General features: G+C 35.3%; 1 protein-coding gene across 3 annotated transcripts in view; it reads left to right on the plus strand.

The window, feature by feature from the left end:
- Nucleotides 1-13,167, plus strand: part of BBS9 (Bardet-Biedl syndrome 9) — a 291,661-nt gene that overhangs the window by 41,729 nt on the left and 236,765 nt on the right. For all 3 annotated transcript variants that reach the window (XM_063156843.1, XM_063156833.1, XM_063156849.1), the window contains exon 10: nucleotides 11,883-12,064. In XM_063156843.1, the coding sequence (XP_063012913.1) occupies nucleotides 11,883-12,064 (182 nt within the window). The remainder of the gene's footprint in view (nucleotides 1-11,882; nucleotides 12,065-13,167) is intronic.

Below are 13,167 nucleotides of genomic sequence, written 5' to 3' on the forward strand. Positions count from 1 at the left end.
GGGATATTTCTGTCACAAACATCTGAAATGCCGGTGTGAGTTGAATTTAAACACATAGATAGAGAATTATAGATACACTTATTTAGAGTTTGGATGTAGTCTTGGGAAGGGGGTTCCTGTTTTAATTACTACCAAGTTATGAACCTGTGTTTTGCCATAGGAAAGCATGAAGCTTTTAAATTTGGGACTATTTTTTTCTTTTTTCCCTTCTGAATATTTTTAAAGTTCACTACTCTCCACTTTATTTCTTGGTTTTGTTTGTATACAGTCTTCAAGTTATATCTGATAAACCAGTGAATGCCAAAAGGTAGCTTGACTTTTTTCTTTTAAAATGGAATGGATTGCCAACTTGCTCAAATACCTCTTTTCTTCAAATCAGTGTTTCACGATGTGTCTAATTTTGGTTATTTGTGCTTTTGACTGTCCACCAAGAAATTTAGTCTGGTGGTATACATATGGCAAAAAAATGTTGATTTCATGTGGAATTTATCAGCAGGCGCAGTTCAAACAGGAAGCCAACCTCAGAGTTTAGGGGGTGTGTTGTGGGAAAGATATTTCTTGCTTCTCTATTCTGCTGGGGACTCTTAGTACTTTAGTACTTTAGTTTATCACCAAATGTAATGGTTGATTGAAGGATATTTTCCCCTTCAGCCACACTAGAATTTGGTTAGTAATACCCAAAAGAAAAAATTTAGAGCCGCTGTAGTGAGGCAGAGATTTGTGAGTTTGTGTTTGGGATAAGTTCACCTGTTCTGAATATGGCAAATTGTGATTTAATTTCCCACATTTGTGACCCATTATTTCAAAACCTGTGGGTTTTATATAGAGTCAGTTGTGCACACTGTTGTCCTGTGCAGGGCCAGGAGCTGGACTCAGTGATCCTCGTGGGTCCCTTCCAAGTCAGCATGTTCTGTGATTCTCTAGTACTTGTCTGTAGGTAGTTGGATGCTTTTTTGCATATGTAGTGCCTCTTGTTTTTAGGAGCTACATCTGGGAATTAGAATACAGTAACCAATTTTATTTTGTGATCATTTTTATCTACCTCTATATCTGTGAGTGAGACTGTTCTTCATGGAAGAAGGATTCTTGAAAAGAATAAACCCCATAACGATGTGTGTGCCATGTAAAATGTGAGATGAGGTTGCTTTTCTTACCTGGGGTTGACAGGTATGGACAAGTTGATGAAAGTAGCTAGAATATTTGCTTTCACTTTCGTTTATTTGACAGATAAATACCATTTACTTGGTAGTGGAACAGCGTGTTTCCTGAAGTGGAAATACAAAGAAGTCTGGAAAGGTTTTTTTATGCCAAAGTAATTTATTACCTCCAAAGAATTAGAATTTCTGAGTTTCTTAAAATATTAGATTTCCAGCACTCAACCTTTTAGCTTGAGTTAAGCTAGTAAATAGATTTTCATTATTTGAGATGGGGAAAAAATAGATTTTCTTTTTTAAACAAATGTAACCGTTGAAAAGTCAGGAAATAGAGTAGACTTTATATGGTCAAGGTGACAAGCGGGGTTACTTAGCAAGCTTTATCCACACTTCAACTCTTTATGAACTTCAAGTCTGCCATGGTTTATCTGGAACAGTGATCACCTAAATATATCATAGAGTCTCACAGAATCACCACTGATTCTGTTTTGCACAGTTTGCAATCAAGAAGTCATTTCTGTCTGCAAATTGCCAGTATTGCTTCTCCAAGTGTGATCACTGTAGTCTTGACTGTTGGGGTCATGTCTGAACTGCTAACATTGGTACATGAGCCATGAGCCCATTATGACTGTGTCAGATAGTAATATAATTATCAGCCATCTCTTAAAACTAGCTACCCATAGGCTATTGTTAATTTTTTGACATATGCTGTTCTGTAATTGATTTTGCTGAATTAGAGGCTAAAATTTACAAGTTTAATGTTGCATTGTGTAGACTGAGATGCAGGAGATACTGCAGCTTACTGAATCACTGAAAAATTACTGATTTAAATTGCTATAGTAGTGTCCAATTTTCTTACTACTTATAAGACAAAATAAAGTGAATCATTACATCTAGAATTTGTAATGTTGTTCTTGTATGAGGCTCTCCTCTTGCATAAATAATAAAGAAGCAGAGACTTTGACTAATGAAGGGACTGAAATTTAATTTTCTATGTAATCATGTTAATAAGTGTTTGAATATTGAACTGTCCCACGTGGTGCTGATAGCCATGACTACTGGACTTTCTCTCAGGATATCCCCACTTGTGTTACAAAGGTGCATTGCAAAAGAGTATTCTACAATATTTTAACATACAAGTTAGTTTTAAAGACAGTGATTTCTAATTTACTAAAGCAATAGTTTCTTGAAGTGTACTGAGTTATCATTTTACTCCAACTCTACTAAAAATCATTCACTAAAATGATGAGTGCCTGCAGAAAAATTCCAAGTGCTTTAACCCTGGGTTTGAAAGAATATGTGAGGAAGGCCTAGGTGGGTTTCATGACCTGGTACCTTGCTGTGTGTTACAATACTCTGTTCCTATCCAGTCTCTCCCCCATCAGTCTTGCAGCTTGACTGCAAGGCTGAGGATTTTTGGTGACTGAGAGAGAGATTGTCCCTACACCACCTCCAACACATTTGAAGCATAGGCCAATGGATGTGTGATGCTGCACTTCAGGGTTGCCCATCAGTTTGCATTTTGAAGGGGAGCACTCTGCTAAAAGAGATATTGTGTTTATTGCATTTAAAACTAAACCTATCTTTCCCACAACACCAAACAATAAAGAGTTTTACAGTTAATGCAGTGAACGGAGAGAATAATCTTTTTTCCTTTTTGAAAAATGTTTAATACAATGCTCTCTTGGGGTTTTCTGATTTATTAGCATTTCATAGTATTAGAATGGTTGGTAAGAAATGTGTGGTTTGTATACTTACTGGTCTAATGAGGTTTAAAGTCCCTGTAGGGTGTTGTTCACTGGCTTCATAGAACAAGACTTGTGTGTATGAGTAATAGCTTGAGCCTGACATAGTTAACTTGCTTGCAACTTCATGGCACTTTATCTGAATAGAATGATATAAAAAGTCTCTAATTCAGCAACCTGTCTCCTTAAAGAAGAGAACATAAACAAGGGTTTAAATTCTTTGTTTTGACTCAGAATTAATTTCCAGATTTGAACCCATATGTAGCCCAACAGAATGATGAGTTTAATTTAAATAAGTTAGGTGAATCAAAAATTGGAGTTCACAATTCTGGTGTATAGTCATTGGTTGAAAATGTGCTTTTATGAAATTTTAGCTTCCACTATTTAAAAAAAAATTATTAAAATCTGCAATCAGTTTGTTAGTGAGAGAGTATTGGCCAGGTCCAAATATGAACTTGAAATTAAAACTTTTTTCTGGCACAGAACTGTAGTATGTTGGGTGGTTGGCTGAATGTACTTAATATAGCTGGGCTCTCCAAACAGTAGAAAGGCAACAGGAATTACAGGAATTTAATTTAACTGGAAAAAACATGGAGAAATATTGTAGTTGAATTAAGTCTATAAGGTGTGAAAGTGCAACCACATATATGGTAATACTGGGTGGAGTCAAAATAAAACTCCCCTCATTGAATTTTTTTGCTATCCAGGTGCTTGAAAATACTTTGTTCTTCATTCCAGCCCATCTGTTATTCCTTGTTATAACTGACATCACCACAGCTACCACAACTGTTAAAGGATCACTGTATAAAAATGGCAAAACTTACATATAAACCCAGCAAAACTTAGCACTTATTACACACTTTTATGGAAAGAAAACTGCAGGAATCAAACTTTATAGTTTGTTGAAAGATTTTCCCTTTCTGTGTAGTAGTACTGTAATAGAGGCAATGCCAGTTATGACGTACAGTATGAACTGTTCTGTTTTATACATGGATATATATAAATTTTTATTTGAGTGTTCTGTAAGAATGTTGCCTGATCTGAGAAATTAAATGCAGAGATTTCTAGAATCTTTCTACTTTTAACATAATGGCATTTTTAAGAAATATTTTTTAAGGGAAAAAATAAGATTACATCTGTTTTTCTCATCGCTGATCTGCCACTGGATTTTTGAGAGATGGCAATAGAAAATACAACCCTTTTCAAAGGTGTTTTTAAGAGATAAATTTATTATGTGTATCCTAGCTGCAAAATGTGAATATGATTGTATTTCTTTTGCTTTAGTAGGATTCTTATTCTGAAAGTGACACAGATGTGCCACATACTATAGCACATCTGTCCAGCATACTATGGCACTATGTCCAGCATATACTGTGATTTTCTAGCAAGCCAGCTTCAAATGGTGTTTACTATAGGATGCTAAGCACATGCCCATATTGCCAGTTCTCCTAATTTTATTGCATGTCACTTATTTGCTTTTTCAAAAAGACCTACTTTTTACACTCATATGATTTTGTAAGGGTTTCAACTTTATAATAACACTAAAAATATTGCTACCTTCATGGTTATAGAGAAAACCTTAAAAGTGGAAATTCTCTAGAACAAGAAGGCATAAGATCCTTGTGTTTAAACAAATATAATGGGGTTATTTTTGGTTAGCCCACTATTTGTGTGTGCCAGTTGTCATGACAGAGTGGACTATAACTTTTATCACGTTCTGAACTCTCAGTCTTGGAGCTGATTATTGAGCAGTGGGTTGGAATTTATGGATATTTCTGACACTCTACCCATGAAAGTGCTGGATGTCTTGTTTGAAAAACAGTTTTATGAAAAGTTTCAGTCTGTTGATTTTGAACATCTTGATTATTGTGCTGGTAACCTGAAAGACTTTTTTTGTACAAGGAGGAGCACATGGGACATTTATGTCAAACTGTGGAACTGAGAGGCAGCAAGCAGTGCGAAGTGCTAGAGATGCTTTGAAAAAACTGTTTTGTTCTTTACCAGACAGGGTGAGGATACAATTATAAATATTGTTAAAACTAATAAGAGAAAGTGTACACACTTTTTCGTTACTGAAATGCTGGTGAATTTTGAAACTTGCAGGCAACTGTGAAAAGAAAGAGATGTAAACTAGTTTGAGTGTTTTAAAAGTTATGTAATTCTTCAAGCCTTCAGAATAAATCTGTTTTAAAGACACATTATGGTTATTGTTGTTCATCTCTTTATAATCTGTGCATGGTCTAATTTTCCTTGTGTACCTCCCAGTATTCTTATAGGAAGCCAACGATTAGGAATCCATTTTATCTAAAATGATAAACTTAACTAGAGTGTAGATTTTATCTAGTGAATCTCCTTGACTCTCTTTTATTTTGGAAGCAGAGATAGCAGGGCCTCTCCAGCTTGACTGTAGCAATATGAACTCTAACCACTACCTGGAAGTAGGAGAAGAGAAGACTTAGAGGAAGGATAAATGTTGAGGCTCTCCATATCATAAATTCACAATGGCATAGCTGTTAGTAGAGCCTTTGAAAGCTGTTACATACCTGTCTGCCTGTGAGGGAGCTTGGGCTGGAAACAGATTGTAGGTTTCACATGAAGAAAGTGCAAATGCAGAAATACACTCTAAGAGAGAATGAAGCATGGAGATGTTTTAACTGTGTCACAGCTGGTCTTAATTTTTTGTCTTGTTGCTTATTCTGGTACTGTCACAGAGATGCACGATGCAATTTCTCTTGTTTCTTGTTATTTAGAGCTCCGACATATAGGCTGCACTCTTACTAAAGTAATCCAGTTTGCTTGTCAGTCCTCACGTTCATTTTCAATTTGCTAATGCCACTAAGTGTCTTAGATATGGAACTGTGATACTGAGAAATGCAATGTGTAAATATGAATTTTTCCTTGAATACATTATACTTCATTGCTGTTTATATTTTTTTGTTTAAAGCAAAAATATGTATTTCTGTGTCATCAGGAGGCCTGTGTCATCACTCTGAATATTATGTTTTTATTCTATTTGGTGAGAAATACTAATTTTACTTTAAAACTGCATTTTGGATGGCTATCTGCTGTAATTTTTAAGTAAAACTTTTGTTACTTCTGAAATAGTTTTGATTTTATATTTAAAACAACAAGAAATAAAGTTGTTTCAGATAAAATTCTGCATTTTGTATGCAGCTTGTAGCATGAGCTTGAATTTCATGCCTAGTCTGCCTGTATTAGTTCATGTGTGGCGTGTGTGTTCCCTGCGTGGATGGACCAGAAGGTTGTCTCATGCAGGGGTGTGTGTCCCAGGGCATTTACTGTTGAATATTGTTCTGGTAAGAATGCCTTGTGCCTAGGAAATAAGTGTTAAGCTGTTATAGTGATCCTGGTGAAAAACCCTGTACCTGCTTCGCACAACGTGGCGTGGCGGCGCTCAGGGCTCCCCTGCATGAAAACTCTGCTGCCCCGCAGGTGGCAGCAGCGCTCTGGCAGAAAGGACCCCCGACCCAAACTCCTGGGAGTAGTGCTTGCTTTTAACTTGGCAGTAAAAGTAAAAGCAATCAATTTCCTTTTCTTCTTCTTTTTTTTTTTTTTTTCCCTTTTATTCTTTTTGTTTTGTTTTGTTTGATGGAAAATACTCCTTTTTATTTGGTTGCTGGACAGCATTTTAGGCAGAGTCTTTTTCAAAGAGAAAACTACGCAAGGAGAGCTACAAGAGCAAAAGCCTGGTGAAAGTTTGTCTTGGTGCTGGCTGCTTTGTTGTTTTGCTGTGTAGTGGCACCACGTAAAGCTGCTTGTGGAGATGTCCTCACTCACAAGTAGGGAGCAAAAGTACCCATATATGACCTGAAAGGTGACGAATTCTTCAGCCATTTAAAATGGTCACATTTAGGTTTTACTCAGTTCTGGCCCTCTGCATTTCAGTGTTTATAAGGGGGTAAATGTTAACATGTTGTTCTAGTCATTACTTATATTTTTAACTGCTTTTCCATTGCTTTTCAAGATGAAATAATTGTTCATTTCCCTCTTCTTCTTGCGTGCATTTTATAATTTTTTAAACCAGATTACTATCTGGTATTCTGTTAGGTTCAGCCATCCTTAGGTAACAAACAAATGGGAAAGTTGAAGGATGCTTTTCTGTAAAGCAGCTCCTTTATACTATTTAATATAATTACATATTGTTAAATAATTATATTTGAGCACCATGTTTACATTATTTGTTTGTGTGCCCTCTGCAGAGTGTGCAAAGCATGCTAAATATATAATATAAATAGCTTCAAAAAATTTTAATTCTTGATAGTAATTAGATTGTCTGTTTTCATGTGTAATAGCAGCATGGGGAAGGCTTACACATATGAGTATTACTTCTAATGTAAGTTAACCAAGATCTTTTAACTGAGGAAAGCATTTTAAAGAAGCCTGAGAGTGCTCTAGAGATGTGCAGGACAGTTAGGTATCTAGTAACTTGCATTGAGTCACACTGGATGTACTTTGAATATTCAGCTGTGGGAATACTTGAGATTTTTGAGTTTTTAATATGAGTTAGATAGGCTTTTTACTTTTATTCCCATTAGTTCATGTTAGAAAATTCTTATAGTTAGTTACTCCTAGTCTGATCTTCCTTCAGTGTTTTATCAGATACTTCATGTAGTTGTACCTGAAAATGATACTGAAATGGTAGTGAACTTAGAATAATTTAGGTTTTCAAAAGTACTAAGCTAAAAAGTGCTATTGAGGTATGCTCTTGCCTATAATTACCTCAAAGGGTGATAAAATGAGGAGAGAAATGGATTCAAAATGCTTGAGCACAATTCCAGGAATTAGTTTCCTAGTTTAGTAGTTTTTAAATAATACATTGTCAATGAGGAGCAGAAAGTAGTATTGCAGAGAATCTTGTTTTTTAAAATGGTTGGTTTGAGTAATAGTAATTAAGAGCGCTTCTGAAATTGAAGTAGAAATTTTATGAGCTATTATAAATAATTAAAGCTGCAAATGGTGTCAATAACCAGACCTTGTCCTAAGAGTTGTCCAAAGCTTAGCATGTGTCATTCAAGTAAAACAGAACTACTGATTCAACAAAACAATTGTTTGAGTAATCAGTTTAGTATTATATAACTGGAAACATGCAAAGCATTTTAATTTCTTCAAGAACTATGTTATGAGCAATTTGTTTAGTAAGAGAAGACCTACAAAAAGCATATGCCATTATTATTACCCAGAATCCAATAAAAGATAGTTTTTCAAATTATTACCATATGTGTGTAGGAGCTGCTTTGTACTGTAAAGTTATTTTAGATATCAGAATAATTTGTTTTATACTTTGAGTTCCTCACTGTTAAAATGTCCCCTTAGATTTACTATTACTCTGACTATTGTGTTATACATAGTAAAAAAAGAATAGCTTACAATAAAAGAAATTTAACAAGTACTAGAAATTCCAGATTGTATGCAAAATGTGCCAAATGAAGTAATGGTATTTGCAAGGATATTGTGTGAGAGCAGTAGCTGTGGGGAAAGTTCTATAAAGCTGTTAAATATGCTTCCCGTCCCCCTGCTGTCCTTAACCACTGTTAAAAAAATATTGAGAAAATAATGCAATTTTGACTGCCTGACAAACATTCCAACAGAGAAATGAATGTATTATAAAAAAAAATTAGAACTGCTTACCCATATTTTTCTTATTGTTTCTATTGATGTGCAAATTCATAGACCGCTTTTAACAAGGAAAGATTACTGAGAAAGGCTTTTTTATACTTAGGTATGTTTCATGTTGAACAGTCTTCTTGGGACCCAGCAGAACACTAACTGAAGCAAAGGAAAATTGTAATTTGTAATGCTGCTTTCTTAAACTAATGCTTTTGTCTCTGAGATAGTGTAGACTTCAAGGGTGTTGTGACTGTCAGAAAAGCTGGTTGAAGTGAGTTCATTTTAAGGTGTAGCTTCTGAATGTGCATTCTGTAATGTTGACTCAGAAGTTAAGCCAAGCATAATTTACATAGGTAAATCACCTCATTAATTTAAATGAATCTCATTTGATAGACTGATTAGCTGCAGATAACTGCCAGCTTAATTGTGTATAGGAAGGGTGGTATTTACAAACCACTTTTGAATGTATTATACCTTAGTAGTATATCATCAAAGATTTATTGCTGACTTTGTAGCGATATTTCTTCATGCCCTTTTGATTTACATTCAGATTCCTCATGGATCTTTCCTTATTAGATTAACAGCTGTATACTTTAGGGAAAAAAATTGGGAAAAAAAACAGGTGCATAAATTTCAGAAAAAGATCATCCAAAGCCATTGCTTGACAATTCTAGAAACTGTCTTGTTTTCAGAAGTTTTCTTTATCCAGTTGTAGAAAAAGCTCCTGGTGCTGTTTCTCTTGTTTTGTCCCCCACCCCTTTAAAAAGTCAGTATTTGCTATAATTTGATAGCAAAGGGTGGGGCAGTACATTTGGTAGCATGCACTGCCTCAACACTGCCCCAGTTTTAAAGACTTTGCTGCACCCCTGGCCAATATGGCAAAGCTCCTTGCAAACATTTGGCAGATGCTGACGAAACCCTGTACGCTGGGTGTTATTTGCATGCTTGCTAAGATGGTGTTGTGGTGCAAGTATTCATAATAACCTGTCTCCTAGCATTTCTCATATTAGGGAACTCAGGTTTGTCCCAAAGTATTTGTTTTGTGTGCATTCCAGAATTCTGTAAACGTGGTTTTGTGTTGTACAAAGCTTTTTGGACATAAGAAAATTAGGATGGGCAGTTCTGCATGTAATTAAAACAACAGACCCAATCCTAAGCAAAAAAACCAACAACAAATCAACAACAAATATTCAAGAAGAGAGAGAAACCAGGACTCATGCTTAGTTCCAGTTCCTGCTGATAGTTTACAGTTTGTCAGAAAGTCCCGTTAGGATACAAGCCCCAAGCTCACAGGTCACAAAAAGGTCATGGCATTCACAGGATGGCTGCTACCATAGGTACTGGATATGTAAGTTGAAAATTATTGTTAAGTCTTCCACTTATTTTCCTTCAAGTATTTGTTGTGTCAGTCTTGGCATCTCCAGCCTTATGGTGCTCACAAAGACAGATTCCTGTTACCTTTTTGGTAGGGTGTGCTGAAAATTTGCATGTTAAAAGTTGCAGTGGTAGATGGAAGCTTTTCTGTAGCAGTAAGGAGTAGTCCCAAAAAAGAAGACTGTTTCTGTTTAAGATGAGTTTATATGGTAGATAAGGTGAACATTGTGTTTGAGCCCTTTTATCTGTGTTCTATTCCAAAAGGCAGTTCAGATTTGCATGTTCCAGCTTCAGTGAAGGGCTCACTGGAGGTACCTGTTGTCCAAAAACCCCTCACAAGCAGTTTCCATACATTCATAATTCAACAAAGAGATTTATTTCTTTCACTGAGTAACAATTGCTTTCTGCAGAAAGAGAAAGCTTAAACTTACGTACAACAATTACTTTTTTGTACAGTGCCCAGTAGGGTCTTCATTCCTGTGTGCAGTTATAACTATACAGAGTTCAGATGATCTCAGTTACAGCATAGTATTTACAGATTATTTGATTGCAGCTGTAGAACCACCATTGGGATTGTGGCCTTAGTGTGCAACAGAAAGACATTTTTGAACAGTACAAGTGGACCATCAGTGGTTAAAATTAATCTGTGGCATCTGTTGGCTTTTGTAATTACTATTACCATGGTAAATTTTGGATTGAGGTTTTCTATATGTGTGTTCTGGAGCCATGCTACAAGACCATGTAGGAAACCAGAGAGGATTCTATTTCTTTTACATAGCTATCTGCCTTTTCATTGTACTAGAGGAGGCCTTTAGAGGTATCTGTGTGTGTAAGTGAAAAGAATTTTTGTTAATTCTATATGAATTATAGAATATGTAAGCTTGAATGCTTACATAAATTCAGTATTTTACAAGTGTTTGATTCATGCGATAGTGAATTAGGCCTTCTTGTCCAAAAGACTTTTATATCTAAGAATTAAATTTCATCTTTCTTTGCTTCTTATGGCAGTCATGTTTGATGCAAAGGCAGTATCTGCTATAAGGTATTCTAAGGATGGAGTAAGAGCAAATTACTGGCATGAATGTGTAATGTCATGATTTTGAAAGTGAGTACGGGCTTTTAATTTAAATAAAAGTAGGCATTAAAAAAAATAAAGTGAAAATATATGCTTCTAGCATATGCTGTTAACTTCTATGCTGGTTTTTACTGTTCAGTTTCTCTTCTGTTAGGAGTAAGCTTCAAATTAAGCAAAATGCTGGCAGGAGTCCCTATTGTCTCATAGTTTGTTAAATACTTTCCTGAACCTTGCATTTGCGTTGTAAAGATCAGATAAGCAAAACGAGTGAGATTTTTGTAGGAGCAATGAGGTACTTTTCCCTTGAGAGAAAAGAGACTATAGTGTAGCTAATAAAACACTCACTGGTATTGATTCAGAGGAGTGCAAGGGGAATGCTCTGGATCTGTGTGGTTTCCTTTTAGATGGATACTGCAGGGAAGAGCCAGCCCGGGTTTGAAGCCAGCACAGTAGCTGCAATAGCAGCCAAAGAATTGGTTAGGGGAGCTATTAATACCATCAAAGCCCTAAAGCTGTCTTCTTTGTGAGCATCTTCCATCTGTTCATGATTTCTTCTAACCCCTCTTTTCCCTTCCTTTTCCCCTCCCCCAGATTCCTTTTCCTGCATAGTAATCTAAATATTGCAACTTCAAAAGACTTAGACGAATAAATAGGTTACAACTGTCCAGTGTATTCAGCTTGTTTGTTCTGATCCTTTCCATCACCTCTCCTGATTGTACGGATTCACAGGTTCTGAGGGCCCTTTTGTCTTCTAAAACAAATCCATTTGTAGGTATGATTGCATTGAGTGAGAGTAATATTAATGAAGATATCTTAATTAAGGAATAAATATTGTTATTAATGTTATTGCTTCTGTGATTCTTCCCAATTTCTTAGTAAGCTTCATTATTTTTTTTTCTTGTGCAGAGATTTGAAGGGTGTTATAGTCACTCTGAGTGATGATGGACGTCTTCAATGTTCATACCTTGGAACTGATCCTTCAATCTTCCAGGCTCCTAAGGTTGATTCTAGGGAAATAAACTATGAAGAAATGAATGCTGAAATGAAAGAGCTTCAGAAAATCATCAGGGAGGCCACAAAAACACAAGGTATACTTCTTTCTTGTTCTATATTTTTACACACCTTTATTCACCTGACTTTTCTTTTAGCATTTTAAAATATTTTAGTTTCAGTCTTTGCCCATTGTTACATTTCTGTAGAAAATTTAGTATTTAAGAATAAAAAAAAAAATCCTAGACAGTAAAGCCCTCGGATAAAGGATTTTTTCTTTTTATTTTCATGATGGTGTAGGAAGGTTAAAGTTATTTACATCAGGTTGCAGATAATTCTCACTAGTGCAACGGTTCAGAATAAAAATTGATGGTGTAGGGACTACCCAAAAGCAAGAAAACTTGAAGAATTTCAACAATCTGATGTAGTTAGGTTTCAGAGAGAATAAAGATATTGCCAGATTCAGTTTATTAATACAAATGACTTTTTAAGTTATGAAATTAACAAAAAATGACTTTTTTAAAAGCAACTTTTCTGTTAGTTTAACTATTGAAAAGCATACTTGTAGAACAGAATGACATTATCTGATGATAATAAATTCTGGAATTTATATGCATTGCTAATAACTGGCATTGATTTTATTCAAGTAAGGGCACATAATTTCTACAGAGATCCCTCAAAGTTTAAGTTTTCATAACTGTGTTTTTGAACAGCCTGGTTTGTGCAGGGAATTGGAAGCATGTGATTTTATAGGAAGCTATGGATAAATCTTCAACAAATAGAAAGAGCAAATTAATTTTTTTTCCTTCATGATAGATAGCACGTTCTTAAAATGAATTAAAGAAATAGTTATGGTTTTCTAGGTGAAAAAAACCACCCAAAAATCTTGCAGCTGAAATTCCTGGAAAATAAAAATTATTTATCTGCAAGCATGAGTTTGATTCTGTAACACAAAGATTTCTTTGTTTTCTAATTACATGTAACTTCATCCATTATCATGGTAGACTTATATCAGGATTTTAATTTTCTGAATCCAGTAATGTGTTATTCAAGCATACAGATGTGAATAAATTCCACTGATTTTTACCACAGTCCATCCTTATGGGTATTTGACAATTTTGTCTCTCTTAACCAAAGGAAGGAAAAGCATGGCGGAAAGAACAAATCAACAAATTCGAAGTGAATCAACTTCAGCTTGTTT

Source organism: Melospiza melodia, chromosome 1 (assembly GCF_035770615.1).
Source record: "Melospiza melodia melodia isolate bMelMel2 chromosome 1, bMelMel2.pri, whole genome shotgun sequence".
NCBI classification, from domain to species: Eukaryota; Metazoa; Chordata; class Aves; order Passeriformes; family Passerellidae; genus Melospiza; species Melospiza melodia.